This window comes from Mustela putorius, unplaced genomic scaffold (assembly GCF_011764305.1).
Source record: "Mustela putorius furo isolate JIRA1106 unplaced genomic scaffold, ASM1176430v1.1 tig00000228_pilon_pilon_pilon, whole genome shotgun sequence".
Taxonomy (NCBI): Eukaryota; Metazoa; Chordata; class Mammalia; order Carnivora; family Mustelidae; genus Mustela; species Mustela putorius.
This window is the reverse complement of record NW_025421322.1, coordinates 40004105-40024119: the sequence shown is the minus strand read 5'-3', so window position 1 is coordinate 40024119 and position 20015 is coordinate 40004105. Positions and strand designations below refer to the sequence as shown.

Here is a 20015-nt window from a genome sequence, read left to right as displayed (position 1 = left end):
GAGGGAGACAGAGAGACAGGCAAAGAGGGAGAAGGGGCTGGGGGTCACGTGACAAAGGTGGAGCTTCGAGAAACAGAGGAAGATGGACATCGCCCGCCCCCCGACTTTGCTGCCTCCAGAGGGTCTGACCTGGCTCCCTCAGGCAACCACCCTGCCCCCACTCCAGCTCCCTCCCTCCCTCCCTCCAGCCAGGCAGGAGCAGCCCTTCACAGAGCGGGGCCCAGGCTGCTGACTGACACGGGGATTTGCTCGTCCAGTCCTGGGTCACGCGGGCAGGGCACTCCACAAAGACACCCAAGTGGCCGCACATGGAGAACTCACCAACCTGGACGGGGTTGGCGGGGGCGGGGGCACAGCGATCCCCGCCCTGGAGGGGCCAGGCAGACAGGCCCTGGGATTGAGGGGCGGGCTGAGCCAGAGTCCCCAGCGGGGAGGACAGCACCAGACTGCCTCCAGCCGGAGACTGGGCGCGGTGCCAGGGCCAGAGGTGCCCACTTAGGGATGCCGCTGGAGGTCTGGCTCAAGGTGAACAAGCACACAGGGGAGGAGGGTGACGAGCCAGCTGTGTGACCTCGGGGCAGTTCCTTCACCTCTCTGTGCCCTGGCTCTTTCCCTGTATGGCTGGCTTCGCTGGGTGGCGGGGAGTTTGATGACGGATTGCACGGAGACCCATGGGCGAGCCCCTGAGCCCCTGTTGTCACCTATCAGGACAGAGGTGAAAGGCTCAGACAATGTCTCCAGCACGGAAAGTGCTCGGGAGCGGCATCGGAAAGACAAGCCCAAGTCCATCTGCCCAGGGGAACGCCTCCGCCTCCGGACGGAACCGAGAGGGTCTGTATTCCTCGCTATGGAAAGATCTAGGTTCAGAAAGCAGTTTGCTGGGGAGCGTGTGTCTGGTGAGCCAGGTGTGTGGCTCGCGGCGTGCACCTGCGCGTTCTCACACAGGAAGCACCCGGAGCCAGTGCAGACGGAGACGCACGCCAGCCCAGCGTGTGGGGATCTGAGCCCTGCGCTCTCTTATTCCTTGCTTTTCTGTAGTCCATGAGGACTAGATGGTGAGGGGACGGGGGAATGAGGGCCCACTGCTGAGGGGCCCTGGGCCAGTGGGCTGCCCCTGCAGGGGCCCCCTGCTTTCCCCACCCCGAGAGGAGGAGCCCCAGCGCGCTGTGTGTCGGGAGGGGCTCCTGCCCCACCTTCTGTTGTGCTGTAGTTTGCATGAACTTGGAGACCACTCAGGAGGCCGGAGGAGAGCCCCTGGCTCTGGGACATGAAGAACCCTGCCAGGTCTCCCACGTCGCAGGGGACTACCTGCCCTCTCCCCTGCCCCTGGCCCAGATGTTTCAAACCCAGGAGCCTGGGACAGGATATGGTGGTCCAGGCACCGCCTCACCACCCTGAGCCTCAGCCCCAGGGAGGAGGACCCCTGCCCAAGGGGTCCCCACCTTGTTCAGTGGACTGTGGCCCATCCCTCTGGACTTCCAGGCCCCACCGGTATTTGTGATTTTCTCTCTGTGTTTTACTCCTTTCCTAGCTTCTCCTGCTGACATGTTACATATTTCTGTATTGATCCTGTTCACCTAAGCCCGTTGTCCTGTAAGCTCCATGACCTGGGGTGGTCCCAGGGCATCAAGAGAGTCCGGGAAAATCCAGTCAAACCCAGGCGACTGCTGTTTTTGGTGTGTCTGGAACAGCGCCTAGAACTAGCAGGTGCTCTGTAACTACAGAGGTGTCCGCTGTGTCCTGGGCAGGGTCAATGAGCCTGGGCCCCACAATTTCAGGGCACAAAGAAGCCTAGTCCTGAGTGCCCACCAGTCCTAAGTCTCCAAGCTCCAGCACAGCTCAGACTCTGATGGGCCTAATGCTCTGCCCAGGGTCCCCCCAGTTCTGGGGTGTTCTCCCAGGAAGCAAAGGCCCAGCCTTGAATCCAGGACCCTGGACTGGAGCCAAGCCAGGTCTGTGTGCTGGGCCCTAGTGGAGCATCGTGGGAGAGGCCAGAGCCCACAGCTGCTCCCCAGGGGCCGGGCACCAGGGCTGGGAAGGGTGCCAAGAGAATCGCCACTCAACACGGGGAGGGATTTCCACCCTCTGGAGGTGGTGACCCTGAGACCCAGTGGCCTGCCTGAGGACACACACAGGGAGACTGAGCTTCTGGGTCAACCTTGTTGGTCAGTGTAATCCTGCCCCACCCCCAGCCCAGCTCTCCAGACCCTGGGTTCTAATGCTGCCTCACCCAAGGCTTGGTATGTGTCTTGGAAGCACCATCCCGTGCAGGTCCCTGTCCTGGCTCCCGCTCCGAGGACACCCCCTGCTCACGGCCACCACCCTGCTCACATCCCCAACGGCCTGCCCCACCCACATAGGCTTATAACCCTCCCTTATTATAACAGACAAAATAAAAAATTCAAGAAAGAGACAGAAGGGCTCTCCTCGAACAAAAGGGAAGGCCAGGGAAGGGACACTGTGGGGACCTCACACAGTAGCAGCCCCTCCCCCCAGAAGCTTCTGTGTCCTGTGAATGCTCAGTCCTCATGGCACAGGGGTCACAGATAAGTATCCGAGGCTCAGAGAGGTCGAAAGACACAAGTGAGTCTCACCGCAGGAGCCGGGAGCCCCTAGGGAGGCCACCACCTTCTGCAGCAATGCCCAGGTCATTGGCTCCTGCCCAGGCTGGACCTCCACCCCATGTGGCTGGTCAGTGCTGTGGCCACAGCCCATGGTCACGGGGCCGGGTGGCCGTCCCACACAGCGCTGGACCCCAACCCAGGGCACATAAGGACACAGCTCTCTGACACTAGGTCGGGGGATTTTATTAAGGGCTTCCTGTGGGTTGGGCTTACTGCCCCAGGACTCCCATGGCCATGGGGAGCTGGACCCCCCTCCACACCTCATCTCTTGGGGCCCATGGGACCTCTCACTCCCTGCCCCTAATTCTATTCAGCCTTTGTGGGGCCTCCCAAGTGCCTGCTCCTTGCTGGTTGCGGGGGACATCATGGGTGGGAATGGCTCTGCCGATGGGGGGTGGGGCAGAGAAGTCTTGCCGGAGGAAGAAATGCCCAAGCAGGGGTTGAGGAGGGGGCTGCGACATGGGTGTTGCGCAGACCACGTGCAGGCTGGGTTCTAGGGATTTGGAACGGTGCCACATCAACGGGACCCAGCCTGCTGAGCAGGGGGAGCTGGGCAGGGCTTCTGGAGGGAGCCACAGAAGGCTGGAGGGGGCAGAGGGGCATGGCCCAACATGAGCTGGGGTCTCGGAGGGGTCTCGACTGGGCCAGTGGGTGTGAAGAGCGCTCCAGGACCCCTGGGCACTGATAGCCAGTGTGCGGACACAGTGGGGCCCTCCCGGATCCTACAGCCGGCTGGGACCCCACAGCAGCAGGCCACCGAGAGTGGTGAGCAGCGCCAGGGTGACAGCCGCTGGCCGCAGGGCATGGGCCCCGCTGGCGTTGCACAGGTCAGTGGAGCAGCACGTGATGTTCTTCTTGCCCACGTAGTAGTTCTGGGCGTCGTCCACGCAGTGCGACATGCAGCCCTTGCTAATCCTGGTCACGATGTCAACAACACCTGGGGGTAGGGGCTGCTCAGCTCACCTACCTGGCCCTGTCCTCGATCCCATGGCCCTCTTCCTGTCCCCACTCTAACACTTTAGAGTCACCCCGGGTGACTACCTCAAGACTGCCAGCAGCGTCAGGGCAGGTGCCTGGGCTCATCCATATCCACAGGCCCAAGGCAACCCGACCTTCTGCTGCAACTGAAAATGCCTGATGGGTGACCGCACAGGGATGGGTGGTGGGTGGTGGGTGGATGGTGGGTGGGTGGGTGACAGAGGGGGAGGGTGGAGGAGTAACGGAGGGGGACGGATGGACAGCCAGACAAGGGATGGGTGGAGGGATGAGTGGGGGGAAGCTGAGCACCTGTGTCTGCGGGTGGGTGAACAAGTGGGCAGATGGACAGAAGGTCTTCGAGTCCCTACCAGGGGGTGGGAAGGTACAGGGAGTCCAAGGGAATGGCAAAAGGGAGGGCCAAGCCCCACCCGGCCCTGGGGGAGTCTGGGCAGGGCCCCGTCCCGGGGAGGCGCGGGAAGGACAGGGCCACTCACGGATGCGCTCGGTCCAGCAGTACGTCTCGGAGCTGGTGCAGTTCTGCACATGCTGACAGTCGTGGTTGCTCGCCTGGGCCTTGCAGGAGTAGCAGCGCAGAGCGGAGCCTGGGGGGCGGGGGCAGCTCAGAGAGGGGACGGAGCCTCCTCTTGTCATGTCATAGCTTCCAGGCCGCTGGCAGTGTGTGGGAGCGCAAGAGCCCACTGCAGACTGGGGGCCCCCAGGGAGGGAACCCGCTCATCAGAGTCCACACCAGGAATGCTGCTCTGCCTCCTGGCTGCCCTGGCACCTGGAACCCACCGTGAGCGCCCCAGCCCGCCCCTCTGCCGAATGCCCCGGTCTGAGAAGGAAGGGAGTGACACGCTCCACGGTGAGCAGGGGAGGGCAGGGCGGGCCGGACCCCAGAACTGCTCCTGCCACCGGACGTCACTGTCTCAATAACCTGTGCCAGTCCGACCCAGCCTCCCAGCCCTGCCCAGGTCTCGCCAGGGCCGGGAGACCCTGCGTGGGCCCCCGGCCCGGCCCTGCTCTGTCCCTGGGGGCAGTGGCCCCAGCTGGCTCAGTAAGGCCCCTTCCAGTCCAAACAATGGTGCGAGGGAGTCACCCAAGGCAAGGAGGCCCCGAGCTGCCGGTCCCGTGCTCAGTCACCCCACACCCCAGCTGACCCCCCAGCAGCCATGGGGGCCATCGTCATGAGCCCCAGTTTCCCGAAGAGGAAGCTGGGGCCCTAAGAGACTTCGTGACGACCCACGATGGGCAGGACCTCGCAGGGCCTGGAGTGCAGACCAGAGCAGCCGAGGCCCACTCCTCGGCCTGGGTGGCTGCGGTCCTTGGTGCCCACAGTGGACCCCAGGGCAGGGCCGGGGGAGGGGCCCCCGATGCTGTCGGGACACCCCCCAGCACCCCCTCCGTTCATTTGGCCCTTCCTTGCCTCTGAGGCACTTGTTGCCTTGAGGTTCTTCTGCCCCTGTGCCTCCCCCAACACTGCATGTTCCCCGTGCATCCCTCTGGCTGCTGGTCCTCTGAAAGCCAGGCCCCCCCATGCCCTCCCGCCTCTGGGTGAGTCCCTGCTGCCCCCTGGCTGTACTCAGAGCCGCCCCAGAGGGGGACACGGGCAAGGACCAAAGCCCCCTCCTCCTGCCGCTGCCTCCCTATCTTCCACCTGACCGCCCTCCCCCTCTCCCCGCCTCTGCCTCCTCTCTCTATTCCTTCTGGGTGGGTGCCCTCGCTGAGTGCCCCTCTGGTCTCCCCTGATTGTCCCCTCTCCCCCAGCGCCGTTCCGTCGCTCTGGCCCATGGGGGCAGAGGTCTCACCTGGCTGCAGGGCCAAGCCGACAGCCAGCAGGGCTAGGAGGACAGCCTTCATGGTCACCAACGGGCGGCCCAGGGCTGGGCTCCGGGTGGCTTTATAGGCTTCGCCTGGCAAGGGGGAGGCTCCACCGCCCACGGTCAACACGGACGGGCTCCCCAGCCAGCAAGTACCCCAGCGCAGGTAGATCCCAATCTCTGGCCGCCCCACCACGCCCCTTGTCCTCTCCCTCTGCTGCCGGAAGGTGGGGCCTGCCCGGGACAGGCCTGCCCTCCCCACTGTCTGCCGTCTCTCAGCACCCCCAGGGCGAGGCATGGGGCTCACAGTGAGGCCAGGGTGGGGTAAGTGTGGAAGGCCAAGGTTGAGGCCCAGCCTCCCTCAGGCCCTGCTCTGCTCCCAGGGCTCCTGGTCCCCCAGGGACTATGGGCCTTGAATGGCCACACCCAAGAGGGGCACAGGGAACGGGGAGACCGTTCTGGGAAGGGCCCTGAGGCTGGAGGGGGGGCTGGCACAGCCCAAGGGCACCGGCGTGGTGCATGGAAATGTGTGCACGCTGGGCTGCAGGCTTAACCCTCACCACCTTCCTGAATCCCCCCCAGGACACAGAACTCTAGCTGCAAGGGAGTCTGGGAAATGGAGCATTAGCTGCCTCTTGAGGAGGCCATGGAAGGGGGCACCGGGCTGGACACAGGCTGTGCCCCAGACCCGCTCTCCACCCTGTCTGTGTGCTAGGATACCAGAAGGCCCCCAAAGGGCTTCCAATGGCTGGAGACCTGAGTGTGGAGGTGCAGAGGCCGGGCCATGTCCTCCTCCGTGCCCCGACAGCGAGGTGGCCGTGTCCCTGGGGACCAGCCTCCCCCCTTCCCACCGACCTGGCCAGCCTGGGGGACCCAGACCATCCCCTCACCCCTCCAGCTCAGGGCCCAGTGGCTTCCTTCTGCTCTTGGCCTAGGGGCCCATTAGTGGTCCCTGTTAGTGGTCACTCTAAACGTGACCCTCCATTTGTAAACAGTCTCCCCATGACCCCTTGGGGTGTCCAGGTGGGTGTGGGCAGGTACAGGCCACGCCCACTGCCTGCTGACCCCATGTCTGGGGAGGTGACAGGCCCCTCCCAGGGGTGAAGAGAGCACGTTTGGCTTCCTGCTGCTTGCCTGGCCCTGAGGTGACATGTCTGTCCTCGCTTTGGCATCTGACCTCATCCCCCCTGGGCTCACCCCTGGGACAGGGCAGGGCCGAGTGCGTGCTGCCGGCAAGGCCCTCGCTGGGGCAGTGAGCTCCAGCTCCCAGCTCTCCTGGGCGGGGGGCGAGGGGAGCAGAACGACGCCCCTGGGGGGAGCAGCTTCCACCCTCTCACCCTGAGACCTCGATCAAGACAACACAGTGACGTGGGCCAGGGCTGAGTCCCAGAACTGCCTGGCATTGGGGTCTTTCCTGCATGGCTCCCTGACACCCACCAGTTTGGGCCCTTTCCCGCAGATGGCATCTCTGCTTTAGCAGATGAGGAGCCTGGGGCCAGGGAGGGGCATGACGCTGCCCAAGGTCCCACAGTGGTGGGAAAGGTGGCAGTGAGTGTGGTCCCTCCACCAGCTGCCTTCCTGGTCTCCTCTGGCCGCTCAGAACTTTCTCCCTGAACACCCCCACTCCAGCCCACAGCCCCGTCAGCTCAGGTGGTTCGTGCGGTAAAATGTTTGTGAACTCCCTGTCTGCCTGTCGGCCCAGCCCCCGGGACTGGAGGTGCCCTGGCCCGGAGCCTTTCTTATCTGCCTTCGTGCTCCGGGCACCCAGCACCTAGCACAGCCTGGAACATTCATTCCGCAAATATTGACAGGTGCACGCGCGTTTGTTCACCTGACTCACTACGACGTGACTGCTCTAGGGCTGTGGCTCTCAAGCAGGGGGCTTCTGGGCCCCAGGGGAGGCCTGGCAGTGTCTGAGGACGCTGTGGTTGGCCCAGCAGGCGAGTGCTACTGCCTTCCAGGGGTGTGGGCCAAGAAAGCTGCTCACCATCGTGGACGGGGCACCCCCCCCACCCCAGGGACACATCCAGCCTGATACGGGCAGAACCGCCGGGAGAGAAGGCCCGCCCAGAGCCACGGAGACGAAGCTGCCGTCCCACTGAGGGTAGAAGGCAGGGGGTTAGACCGAACAGGGAAGGAATGAGTGTACCTCGCATGTGAGAAGGACATGAATTTTGGGGACCCAGGGGCCAAAATGCTATGGTCTGAATTGTGTCCCCCCAGATTCCTACGTTGAAGCCAGCCCCGGTGTGGTGTGCTTGAAGGTGGGGCCGTGGGCAGGTGATCGGGTCCGATGAGGTCATGAGGGCGGGCCCCCATGGAGGCGTTCGGGCCCCGGTAAGATCGGACGGCAGAGCTCCCCGCACCGCCAGGTTCAAGAACACAGCGAGGAGGGGGCCGGGTGCAGGCCAGGAAGTGGGTCCTCGCAGAACCCAGCCCTGCCGGCACCCTGGTCTCGGACGTCCAGCCTCCAGGGCTGCGAGAAACCCGTGGGCTGCGTGGGCTGCCCAGCCCGCAGGGTTGTGTGACGGGGCCAGAGTTGACTGAGCGGACAGCCTAAGAGCCACAGCTCCAATATTGAAGCCCATGGCTATGCTGCCGTAGCCACGGTTATGAACAGCCCCCGCCCCGGCACGGGCTGACCTCTGTCCTAGTCTACAACTAAGTCCTCACTAGGGTCACAGACTGACGCTGACCCCGTTCACGTGGACGACCTTCCTCTGGTCACTGATTGCATTCTGTCCCATCACCCATGCTTTGGGGACACACTGAATAAGCCCCTCGGCCTCGGCTGAGCCTGGACCCCCTGGCTGTCCCACTTTCTGGGAAGGTGTGCCGCTAAGAGTCCCTCCCTGCAGCGGACGGGGTCAGGGTGGGCCTTCGCTGTGACTCACCCTGAGCTTTCTTCTCTTCTTTCTTGGCTCTGCGGTCACCTCTCGGGGCTCCAGATTTTCCTGTTCTCTTGCCTCTTCACCTGCCTGCCCCGCCTGCTGGGTCCCCTGGAGCTCCTGCCTGCTCACCTGCCCCTTCTTGTCGGGACAGAAAGCTGGAAGGAAGAGGGATCACTGACCCCACCTTGTGCGGGGTCTTTGCCAGCAGACCGCGACCGCCCGGAGCTGCCACATGAATGGACACCAGTGCTGGATGAATCTCATATTTGGGGCAGAATTAATTTAAAAAATAAAGATGGTGAGTTAATTACAAAACCACAGCTGATTTCACCTTCTACTTCTGTAGACCTTCTTCTTGAGAAAAATGCCTTGGTAAAATCGAGAGGGTCAACTGCACGCTGCAAGACCACGGACCCCTGGGGAGCGCATGCTCAGGGCCCGGCCTCCCATTCTGGGCTCTTGAAATTCAGGCGTCAAGTAAGCTCTGTGAGTGTGTGCACGTGTGTGGGTCCTGCGGGCACTGAGTTCCACGCTGGGGCCTGGGAGCCTGCTTCTCACCCCCGGTTCCCCAAGGCCGAGCTCCCTCGGCCTACTGCCAGCCTGGGTGCCTGTCCACCTCGAATTCTGGGAAGGGCCTTGCACCCCAGAGAAGGGCCCTCGTCCTGGTTCTCACAAAGGTATCCTACGTGCCATCAGTGTCTCTGCCCCAAACCCATCCCTCCTCCTGTCTCTGGCCTTGCATTCCAGCCCCCTTCCGGTGCTGGTGCCTCTTAGAGCTGTCCCCCATCTCCAGCCGCCTCTCCTCTGTCCTGGAGTGAGGTCAGGGAGCCCAGGACACCTGGTCCACATGGGCAATGCGGCCCTTCTGCCAGAGGCTGTGGAATTCACAAGCATCCCCAGGCTGGAGCCAAACCCCCCCTGTTCTGGGGACTGGCTGGTGACATCTCCCCACCTGAGGCCTCCAGGATCTGGGTGAGTGGTTCTGCTGCTTCCGGTCTTGCCTTCAAGTGGAGGTCTGCGGGCTGAGGGACAGCACATCCGGAAGGGGCTCCTGTGTGGGGCCTGGAGGGGACAGCTCGAGCCAGATGTGGTGTGGTCTGCTGGGGACCGTTCTGCGGAGCCCACTGGGATTCCAGGGATGAGTGGGGCATTAATCGGCTCAGACTGACACCCTCAAGGCCACTCTGGTTGTGAACAGGGATGGGGAGCTGCGGTGGGGAGCGGCTGTGGCCTGGGTCCTGTGCAATGGGGGGTGAGGCGGTGGAGTCATCAGTGGCCATTCCCAGGAGACCCAAGTTCTTCCTTCTCATCCTCTTTCTGACCCTCTCTTCTCTGCCAGCGTGGGCTCAGACCTGGAGATGTGGCCCAAGAATCCCAGAGTGATGATGGGAGCCTCTGGGGGAACTCGGTGCATCTTGGGGGGGCGGGTCAAACCCCAGGCCGCCTCTGCTGCTGCATGTAGGTTCTGGGAGGTGCATGTAATCCCGTGTCCATGAGGTGGCAGCAGAGAGTCTCCCACGGGGACAGAGCCAGCCTTCCTGTGGGGCCACCGAGTGCCCCAGGAGAGGGTGCTCAGTGCCCCCAGTTTTCTCCTCGGGCAAGCACAGCTGCTCCTAGCACCTCCAGATTCCTGACCCACAGAACCAGGTGCAGCAAGATGATTCATTTCAAGCCGCTGAGTCTGGGGTGTTCCATCACACAGCAGCAGATGGCTGATGTGGGGCAGAGACAGAAGCCAGGAGGCCGGGGGGTGGGGTGGGGACCAAGACCAGGGAGAGAGCAGCTGGGGGTGCCAGGAGGTCAGATGGGGCGCGGATGGGGAGGGCAGAGCTGGGCGGAGCTCCTGGTCAATCAGGGCTAAGCATGGGTTAAGCATGACTGAATTTCTGGCCGAGTGAAGGCGAAGAGGACAGTGCCACTCACCGGGGTGGGGGTGCGCTGACGGGTGACGCTGGGCCGTGTTCCGAGCTCAGGTCTGGAAAGGCTGGGCGTGAGCTGCTGGCCCAGGACATGCTGGGAAGGTTCTCCAGAGCGGCGCCCGGCGCTCCTTCTGCGCAGAGAGGGGTGGTCACCCGGGGAGTGGGTGTGCTAGAGAGGGGAGAGCCAAGGGGGGAGCCCAGGCCGCAGGAACCCTCTGCGGAGCGCTGGAAGGAGGGTCTGGGGCCGCAGCCTCTGGGGGAGTCCGGGAAGAAAGGGAGTGGAGTGGAGGAGGCTGTGGAACGGTCTTCCTCCCTGTCCCCGGCTGCAACAAGGAGCCACTCGGCAGCAGAGCCATAACGCGCAGGGCGCAGAGGCTCCAGGCAGGTGCGCGTCCCTGGGCTCGCTACCGAGCAGCACTGCGACCCGCGTCCCTTGTCCCATCTCCTCTCCTCCCTCTGCCCCTCACGTCGCCTTCCCCGACGGGCCCTCCTCCCTCCCTCCTACCCGACGCGTGATCACACAGCCGCTCCGCACCCCCGCCTCCTAGCTTGCTGGGGAGAGGGGTGTGGACGTGCGGGCACCTTCCGCGCCGGGGCTGGACTCCGGGCTCCAAAGACTCCCGCCCGCCCCGCACGCAGACCACATCCATCGCATCCCCAGGTCCCCGACGAGCTCAGCCCAGGACGGCCCAGGTCCGAGCAGGGGCCCCGCGTCCGCATCCGAAGCCCGCACATCAGATGTGCAGCCAGCAAGGCCCCGGCCCCTGCCGGACAGGGACCCGACGGTTTTCCTTTTTCCCTCTCCGGGGAGTGCGTTTTCTCTCAGCGGGAAGGAAACCGCTCGGGCCACCGCATCTCACTAACGCGAGGGGCCGCATCACCGCGCTCCTGCCAGCCCTGGCCCGGGACCGCAGGAGTCCCGCCCGCGCCCTTCAGCTCGGGGCTCCACTCGCACAAGACCCGCGACTCCCGGGCCGGTGCGCCCCGCGGGCAGGTGCGCCCCGTCGGCAGGTGCGCCCCGTCGGCAGGTGCGCGCGCAGGGGCCCCGCCCCCCGGCGCCGCGGCGCCCGGCTGCCCGCACCACCGAGAGGCCGAGTCAGTCCTCCGGGCTGCCTAGAGCGTCCCGGAAGTGGCCCGGGGAAGGCGGCCAGGCGCGGACCGGCGGCACTTCCGGCGGCGGCAGCGGCGGCGGCCCGGGTCCGCAGGTGAGTGGGGGCCGGGCAGGCCGGGGGGCGGGCGCCGCGCAGTGTGTGCTCCCCGGGCGGAGGCTCCTCCCGTCCCAGCCCCGCCGCCGCCGGGCCTGGCCGTGCCGCCGCTCGCAGACGCTGGGGGCCCGCCGGCGGAGGGGGTGGGTCCCGGGGTCCCCGCCCCGGGACCTGCCGGACGGGGACTTGCGGGTTTTCCTCCTTCCCTTTGCGGTGTGTGCTGCGCGCCGGGCCGAGCTGCTGCCCCCGACGGGGGCCCCGGGGGCGACGACCCGCCCCGTCTGCGCGCCCCTGGGTCCCGCGGAGGCCCCGCCCCGGCGCTGTGGGCGGGACCGCGCCCGCTGACGCCCCGCCCCGGGACCGCCCCCGGCCCCGCCCCGGCCCGCCCCGGCGCCCCCCCCTCCCCCCCGCGCAGCGGGCCGCGCCCCCGCCCGGTGCCCGCGCCTGCCCTGCCCCTGGAGTCCTCCCGCGTCTGCCTCCGTCTCCAAATGACTCGTTTTCTTTGGATTTTCCTCTCGTGGCCCCCGCGCCCCCGGGGTCCGCCTCCCCGGCCCGAGCCCGTCGGGCTCTTCTCAGGTCGGGGCTTCCCCTCGCAGGGACCGGGAGCAGGTGCCCCTCCCCGCCCGCCACCCCCTGTTTCGTCCGTCCCTCGGCCCCGGAGGGTGTGTGTGTCCGGCCGCGTTCCCGAGGCCTCCGCCTGGTGCTTCCGTCGAAGTCGCGGCGAGGAGCCCCGAGTGCCGCGCCGGTGCCCTTTGGGCTTGAGAACGCGCTTCAGAGCGTCAGGGCCTCCGAGGCTCGGTTTTCGCAGTGGTTGCGCCCCGCGGGGCCCCGCGCTTCCAGCTGGCGGATGTCGCTCCGCTCGCACCTCGGGGACACCTGCTCGTCGGGGACGGAAGCGTCGGGCACCTCGGGTTTCGGGGGCAGAGCCTGCGCGAGGCCTTCCCGGGGCGCCCTCCTCCCCCTCGCTGCTGGGCGCGCGGGCCTTTACTTCCCTCTGCTGCCCGTGGCCACGCAGTCCACTCACTCGGTGGGACGAAGGCAGGCCCCGAGGGAGCGGCACCCGCGCCCCGCACACGCGGAGGCTGGCCCGCAGGGGAGACTGAGCCCGGCGCTGGCAGGCGACGGGCCCAGAGTCGGTCCGTGGAGCTCTCGCCGGGTTTGAGTGAACGGCGTTCGTCTTGAGTCGTGTTCTCACGGAGCTCCGTTTCCACGCGGCGCCCATGAGCAGGGCTGCGGCCTCAGCATCTGTGCGGGGCGGCACTGCCAGAATGAGGGCTTGGGTGGCCGGCAGGTGGGGAGTTGCTCGAAGCCCACCTGTGAGTGCTGCGTGCCTCTCCTGGCGGGACGGGTGCCCGGCTGCGAGCTGGCTGTCGCTGTGGCCCCGGGGATCTGCTGTCTCCTGGGCGGAGGGGTGAGGAACGGGGGGGCTGAGTCATGAAGGCAGTGAGGGGACGCAGGCTGGGGGGGAGAAGACAGGACCAGCCCAGCAGACCCTGCCCGGACTAGGCCTGCAGGGCTGGGCACTGTCAGGGCAGCAGCCCTTGGCTTCTCCCAGGATGGAGGAGGTGAGGTCTTAGCAGGAGAAGTGTGGCAAGGGTGTGATTCCGGAAGGATCCAGCACGGATGCCTGTTGTCTGCCCTCCGAGTCTGCCCAGCGGCACAGGGAGAGGCGGGGTGTTCGGTAAAGGGTCAGGAGGGAATGGAGTTGTGTGGCCTGAGGGAGCCGTGGTGACTGAGAGGTCACTGGAAAGAGCCTGTGTGCCCAGCTGGGTAGCCTCCTAGATGCTGCGTCCCTCGGGCCAGCTCTGGGGTCGGTCGCCCTCACGACGTGGTGGTTTCTGCTGCAGCCTGAAGTAGTGAGCGGACGCTGGCGGGGGCCCAGGCCCGCGGCCCGTAACGTTCTTTCTTCCCCGTTCTGCTTTCCAGTTCCTAGAGCACGGCGGGAGACCGCGCCATGCGCCGGAGAGGCAGCCGCAGCACAGACAGTGCTACCTCGATTCATCAGAACCACGCTCCCAGGACCCCTGTACTCTCTAAGGTCCACATTTGAAGGTGGGAGCAGTCACCGTCCCCCTCGAAGACCAGAGGTTCCAACCGTGTGGACACATCCGGGGCGGTGTGGCACTAGTCGTCTCTCCTGCAGAGGGGCCGGGAGGTGGCCACGTCGCTAGCACTGGAGAGCAGACCACAGGAGGAACCGGGGCTCACGGTGGCCCGGGGTCCGTGGAACGGGACGGGCAGGTGAGGGAGCGGAGGACGGGGGGAGGTGAGGCAAGGAATCTGCCAGGGCTCCCCATTCCCTCCCCCGCCACGCGTGTCCTCCCTCCTCCCCAGCTCCCGGGACGAGCCACCCTCCACCATGGCCTCTAAGCAGGCTGCGGGGCGGAGCCCAGGGGAGAAGCGCAAGAGGGTGGTGCTGACCCTGAAGGAGAAGATCGACATTTGCGCGCGCCTGGAGAAGGGGGAGAGCAGGAAGGTGCTGATGCAGGAGTACAACGTGGGCATGTCCACCCTGTATGACATCAAGGCCCACAAGGCGCAGCTGCTGCGCTTCTTTGCCAACTCGGCGTCCAGCGCGGCGGCGGAGCAGCGGCGCACCCTGCACACGCCCAAGCTTGAGCACCTGGACCGCGCCCTGTACCAGTGGTTCCTGGGCAAGCGGGCTGAGGGCGTGCCCGTGTCGGGCCCCATGCTCATCGAGAAGGCCAAGGATTTCTATGAGCAGATGCAGCTAACGGAGCCCTGCGTGTTCTCGGGCGGGTGGCTCTGGCGTTTTAAGGCCAGACACGGCATCAAGAAGCTGGACGCGTCCGTCGAGAAACAGGCGGCCGACCACCGAGCCGCCGAGCAGTTCTGTGGCTTTTTCCGGAGCCTGACGGCCGAGCACGGCCTGTCCCCCGAGCAGGTGTACAACGCCGACGAGACCGGCCTTTTCTGGCGGTGCCTGCCCAGTCCCAGCCTGGAAGGTGGGGCGGTGCCTGGCGTCAGGCAGAGCAAGGACAGGCTGACCGTCCTCATGTGTGCCAATGCCACCGGCTCCCACAAGATCAAGCCCCTGGTGGTTGGCAAGGGCGGCGGTCCCCGGGCTTTTGGGGGCATCCAGCAGCTGCCCGTCGCCTACAAGGCCCAAGGGAACGCGTGGGTGGACAAGGAGATTTTTTCCGACTGGTTCCATCACATCTTCGTCCCGTCAGTGAAGGAGCACTTCCGGGCCGCCGGTCTGCCCGAGGATGGCAAAGCCATTCTGCTGTTGGACAACGCCCGCGCCCGCCCGCAGGAGGCCGAGCTGGCCTCCGGCAACATCTTCACCGTCTTCCTGCCCGCCAGCGTCACGTCGCTGCTACAGCCCATGGACCAGGGCATCCGGAGGGACTTCATGAGGCACTTCGTTAACCCCCCCGTCCCGCTGCAGGCCTGCCACCCCCGCTACGGCATGAACGACGCCGTCTTCAACGTGGCCTGCGCCTGGAGCGCCGTGCCCGGCGACGTCTTCAGCCGGGCCTGGAGGAAGCTGTGGCCGGCGGTCATGTTCGCCGAGGGCTCGTCTTCAGAGGAGGAGCCGGAGCGCCTCCGCGTGAAGCCTCACGACCAGACTTTCACGCACATTCTGGAGCTGGGGACGGAGGCCCTGGCCCGCCCTGGCAGCCGGCTTCCCCAGGCCGCGGTGGCCGAGCGGGGCAGGCCGGGACATGCGGTCGGAGAAGGCCCAGCCCTGGGCTCTGGGAGCCTGGAGCTCGCCAAGAAGGACAGCGACGAGGCGGCCTGGGAGCAGGCGGCCTTGTCCTTCGATGCCGTGGTCCGCTTCGCCGAGGGGCAGCCCTGCTTCACGGCGCAGGAGGTGGGGCAGCTGCGCGCGCTGCGCTCTGTGTTCGCCAGGCAGAGGCAGGTGAAGTGGCGGCGCGGCGCCCTCAGGGCCGTGGTCAAACTGGAGGCCCCCCAGGAGGCCTCCACTCTGCCCTGCTCCTCTGCAGCCGCCGAGCACTGATGTCCGCGCGGCCCTCGCCTGCGGGCCAGAGCTTGTCTAGGAGGTTGCGGCAGCCGGGGTGCGCTCTCGGCCGCTCGGGGCGGCCCGTCCCCACGCATCTGCTTCATCGGGGCTTGCAGTGTTTTCTCTCCTGGCCCGCGAGTGTGAGTGGCCACTCTGGCTGGGTCGCCCACACCTGAAGCCGACCCAGCGTCCTGTGAATGGAAGCCGGGGCCCAGCCGGGCAGAGTCTGGGCTCGTGTTCGCCGGCTGAGCCCTGCTGTATGAGTGGGTGGAGCTGTCTGTCTGTCCAGGACGAGGAAAGCCAGGCCTCGGGCCAGCTGATGCCAGGACCTGCAGCCCCTTGCGTGAGGCTGGCGTTGCCCTGGGCCCGCCCCATCCTCCCCTTGGGGCTCCGTGGCAGCTGCTTGTGGCTTACAGGTGGCAGTTGTCCCGTCAGCTGTGAACTCACTTAACCATGCCAGCCTCTTCTTGGAAGTTCCTCAGTGTTGCCAGGAGGCCTCAGCCCTGGGGTCTGGACTCCAGGATGTGGGGGCCACAGGCGGGATTGGCATGGCAGAGGCCCTTCCCCAACACAAGCAGGACTGTCCTTCCCACCCCCCCCCCAGCCACCCGTTGCCCCAGGGAGCTCATGGCTCACCACGGGCATGTCTAGCGTCCTGGTGCCAAGTCCACTCCGAGGTCCTATCCCCGTCCGCAGGAGGTCACGCTCACCGCCTGCCTATCCCTGAGTTTCACCGAGGCATTTGAAAATGAGTTTTAGGCCTCCGCTTGCCACCCGGTGTAGAAGGAGCTGATTGGATTTCCGGCCGCATCTGAACCCCTACCCCGGCAGGGAGGAGCCGGCTGCACAGCTTGTTTGCGGGCTCCCCGCGGCCCGGACTGGCCCAGAGCCAGGACTGCCCGTGGCCCGGGACAGCAGCACACCCTTCTGTTCACCGCTGCATCCTCGGGTCCAGCCTCGCTGCCTGGCCACCTGCTGGTTCTCTTTCCTGCGCCTACTGGGGCGCCCGCCAGCAGCGAGGGATGCGGCGTGTGGTTTGCAGGCCGCTCGTGTGCTGCGTGCTCGTCTTCACGCGTGCCAGCGACGCAGCTGCCGGTGGACAAGCGTGCTTCCTGCTCTGCATGCAGGGCAGAGACCGCAACTGAGCGAGGCTGTTCTCAGAGCACCCGTATCTCCGGGCCAGACAGCCTCAGGGCTGTGCCGCCTCCACGCCCTTTCCTTCCTGTGCCTGGAGTGACATCCATGCAGCACTGCCATTGGCTGCCGTGGCCCACCGTGTCCTCGAACGGCAGGTGCTTGCAGTGAGGTGTCCGGAGTCCCTGCAGCACCTGCCCTCGCCTCCGTGGCCGTGGGGGCAGCCCGGAGAGGTGGCCGGACGCCGAGGAGCTCTCCCCCGCAGCCTGGCATGCTTCTTAAACAGGACTTTGCCGGCGGGTGCAGCTGGAGGGGCAGGACTTGGGGGGCTCCTGGATCCCCTGCGGAGGCTTTGTTCCATCAGGTTGTGGATTTGTGCCCCCATCCTGGCCGTTCTGTGGCCACCGAATAAACGCTTGTCACCGACGGCCTGAGGGGTGTCTGCGCTCCTTCCAGAAGCAGCCACAAAGCACAGCACCTGCTTGAGCCCCCATGCTGCTCAGGAGGCTCTGGGGCAGAGTGGGGTCTGGCCTCCTGTGCCCCCTCCACGGGCAGCTGCTCACGTGGCCTCTGCTGGCGGCTATGGGGCCCTGGGCTGTGGCCGGCTGCGGGGCCACGAGCAGGCACTGGCAGAGCCCAGAGCCCAGGGCCCAGCGAGGCCGTCCAGGGAGCACCTGTACCCGTCCCGCCGTCCCATGCTCCTGCCAGAGACCCCTGCCCCCCCCCCCCGAGAGGACCCCAGCCCCGTGCTTGGCACTTCTGGCCCCCCAGGATCGGGCGGTCAGAATGCTTTTGCCTCAGAATCCTTTTTCCCCCTAACTAGGCTGGATGTGAAATCAGAGCCGGGTGGGACCAGGGTCCCCTTCCTCTCTGGTCGCCACAGAGGCACCGTTAGGAGGCCTGGGCTCCGCATCCCCCAGGAGCACTTGGCCCAGAGCCCTGGCGGTGGGGTCCGCGGGTGCAGCATCTGGGAAGCCCTGCCGTCCTGTGCAGACGTGCCTGCCCCGCTCTTGGCTGGTTTTTCCTGGGTCAGAAGGTGGAGCCTCAGGAGGCAGCTCAGGGCCCCAGAGTCAGATGTGGCCTTGGAGGGATGGGGTAGAGGCAGGGGTAGGCGGCCATGCAGACCGCGTGCTTTCGCTGGAGCCCAGGTACACGGGAAGCCGAATTCAGGGGAAACAGGACGCGCTACTGCTGCGGCCTCCGAGGGTCAGCCTGAGCCGCTGTGGGGAGGCGGCGGACAGCTGCGGGCTTCGGCGGGCTTTCTCGTGGTGTGGAGCCCTCCCACGCCACGTGTCGTTGAGCGTGGAGCGTGGCCTGTGTTCCCTGCCCGCCGTGTGCCGGGCACTGTGCGCCGCCCGAGGCTGGGGGTTGATCAGACGAGGCTCCCGTCCTCGGGGAGCACGGGTTTACCGACGAGGGCAGGAAGCTGCGGGGGCGGCCGAACGCGGATGGGAGTGGAAGGTGGCGCGGGGCTGTTCGCGGGTCCGTGAGGGCGAGAAAGAAACGGTTCCTGCCTGCCTCAGGCCCGGCCTGCAAGTCCAGGAGGGTGACCCAGGGTGGGGAGGCAGCGGGACACAGGGAGCCGGGCTCCTCTGCTGCTTGGGACCCATTTCGTGTTTCAGAGCCGTTCCAGGTCCCGCGCTGGTGTCCGCTGCATCCAGCCTCAGCCGCAGGAAGCACAGTTCCTCTGAGCGGCCCCTCCGCTGCCCCCCACAGCACTTCTTCTCCGGGCCTTTGCGCGGGGTCCCGGTTCACAGGCCCCACTGGCCACCAGGGCGTCTGGACAGTGTGGCTGGGGAGGGGAGTGTGCACACCAGGGCGCCGTTCGGGAAAGCCGGGCCAGGTCCCCTGCCTGCCTCCTCCTCGCTCTCTCCACAGCCACGCTCTGGCCTCAGCCCTCCCCCGAGGCCACGGTGGACACTGATCGGGAGAGCCCGGTGTGTGGAGATGGAGGCCAACAGCCAGTGGGGGTCGGACGCGGGGGTGGGGGCTCCACACGGACTCCAGCCCGGGACCCCGGGACGGCTGCCCCCGGAGCTGTCGGAGGCGAGCGGCGCTGTCCCCGCTCCCCGCGCTGGGGCTCAGAGATGTTTTCCAGGGGAGAGGCAGGCCGCGGCCCAGGCCCCTCCCCGCCACAGAAGGACTGACTTGGCTTGGCGCAGAGCTGCGGGCTGGCTGTGCGGCAGGAAAAATCTCCCAGCGCTGGTCTCAGGAGCTGTTCTTCCGAAGGAGCTGGATTTGCTCGGATTAGCAAACCTTTATGCCCGGGGCAGGCCTTGAAGAGCCAGAGTGGTCAGTGTCGGCCGGCGAGGGCCGGTGCGCGCGGGGCACAGTCCAGCAGCTTCGCGGGGCCGCTGTCCTCGCAGGGCGGCTGTGGGCCAGTGGCGGGCTGCATCCCTGGGAGGCACCAGGGAGGCCGGAGCAGGGGCTGTGCGGACTGGGACAAGCACCTCCCCCAGCCCCACCCAGCCCAGCACCAGCAGACAAAGTAAGCGACGGGCTAATAGTACCGCGACCCCGTGGGGTGGCAGGGCCCGGAACTGTGGCAGCCGGCTCCTTGAAGCGACCTGCTTCCCACCGGAACGGGCAAAGAAACAGGTGTGGCTCAGACCCAGTGAGAGCGCAGTGGGTCGCAGAACCGCCGGGGGCTGCATTTAACAGAAGCGACTTGAACTTGGCCATTCTGCACACAGTGGAGGGAAGCACGGCTCAACACAGAATGGGGAGGAGCAAAGGCAGAGACTGGCGGTGGCGCGTCACACAGCATCACTGGGGAGATGACAGCATGCCCGGAAGAACCCAGTGGGGATTCCAGAGCTGACTAGTGAAGAGCTCCAGAGTGACCCAGCAGCCACGTGAGCTGGAGAAAGAACCCGTGACCTCGACTGACCTGGAGGTCCTGGTGACCGCGCGATGCAGGGACACCCACGTCTACACCAACCAGAGCTCCAGGAGGCAGAAAGGAACAGAAAAAGTACTCAAACGGTGCCCGAAAAATTCCCACGTTCGTCTACAAGCCAGCAGGCCAGTGAGCTCCAGCGGGACCACCACTGCGATCCACAGAGTCGGGAACACGGGGAAAGCTGTCCCCACCCCGGGGACAGTTGGGCTGGTGTCCGAGAAGGGGCAGGGGGCAGTGTGGTCTGGCTCAGAGGAAACCCATGGCCAAGACTCCGGTGGCCTCTAGAGCTCTCTCAGAGTAAGGTGAGTGCACAAGGTTTCCAGATGCACACAGAGAATTTGCTGCTGGTGGGCCCGCTTTCCTTCGGAGAAATGCTACAGGAAGTTCTTAGGGCTCAAAGCAAGTGACCCAGACAGTAAACCAAATCCACTCAGAGCAAAGCCCTGGTAAAGGCAGTCTGCGCTCTGTGCGCTTGACCTTGGACACCTTGGGTAATGGGTGCCCGCCCCCTGCTGCCCTTTCCTCTGGCAACAGCGGTGCTGCTTTTGAGACTG

At 65.9% G+C, this 20015-nt stretch overlaps 2 protein-coding genes across 8 annotated transcripts; one reads left to right on the top strand and one right to left on the bottom strand.

Annotated features, from left to right (window-relative positions):
- Window positions 1-2791: 2791 nt before the first annotated feature.
- Window positions 2792-11765, bottom strand: PSCA (prostate stem cell antigen). Of its 7 annotated transcripts, none has more exons than XR_006606199.1 (5): window positions 10237-11765; window positions 9266-10025; window positions 8317-8451; window positions 4097-4204; window positions 3537-3561 (listed from the first exon to the last, which is right to left on the bottom strand). XR_006606199.1 is itself a non-coding variant. In XM_045078211.1 (4 exons), the coding sequence occupies exons 1-4, from the start codon at window positions 10323-10325 to the stop codon at window positions 3347-3349; spliced, it is 522 nt and encodes a 173-aa protein (XP_044934146.1). In that variant the 5' UTR covers window positions 10326-11764; the 3' UTR covers window positions 2792-3346. The 7 variants fall into 7 exon arrangements, 5 of the variants coding, with proteins under 5 accessions (XP_044934146.1, XP_044934141.1, XP_044934143.1 ...); XR_006606198.1 differs by having other exon boundaries at window positions 8317-8468; window positions 10237-11764; XM_045078211.1 differs by lacking the exon at window positions 8317-8451 and having other exon boundaries at window positions 2792-3561; window positions 9266-9375; window positions 10237-11764.
- Window positions 11356-16985, top strand: JRK (Jrk helix-turn-helix protein). The gene is made up of 3 exons (XM_045078205.1): window positions 11356-11437; window positions 13364-13678; window positions 13772-16985. The coding sequence occupies exon 3, from the start codon at window positions 13797-13799 to the stop codon at window positions 15420-15422; it is 1626 nt and encodes a 541-aa protein (XP_044934140.1). The 5' UTR covers window positions 11356-11437; window positions 13364-13678; window positions 13772-13796; the 3' UTR covers window positions 15423-16985.
- The last annotated feature ends 3030 nt before the right edge of the window (window positions 16986-20015 follow it).

Bases quoted from the DNA above. Each gene is read 5' to 3' on its own strand.
- JRK (XM_045078205.1), top strand. From the start codon at position 13,797: ATGGCCTCTAAGCAGGCTGCGGGGCGGAGCCCAGGGGAGAAGCGCAAG.
- PSCA (XM_045078206.1), bottom strand. From the start codon at position 9,623: ATGAGAAGGAAGAACTTGGGTCTCCTGGGAATGGCCACTGATGACTCC. The intron at 4,205-9,265 runs GTGGGGAGATGT...CCCGCCCCCCAG, and splicing joins CCAGATCCTGGAGGCCTCAG to GCTCCGCTCTGCGCTGCTAC. The intron at 3,562-4,096 runs GTGAGTGGCCCT...CCCTACCCCCAG, and splicing joins CTGCTGGACCGAGCGCATCC to GTGTTGTTGACATCGTGACC.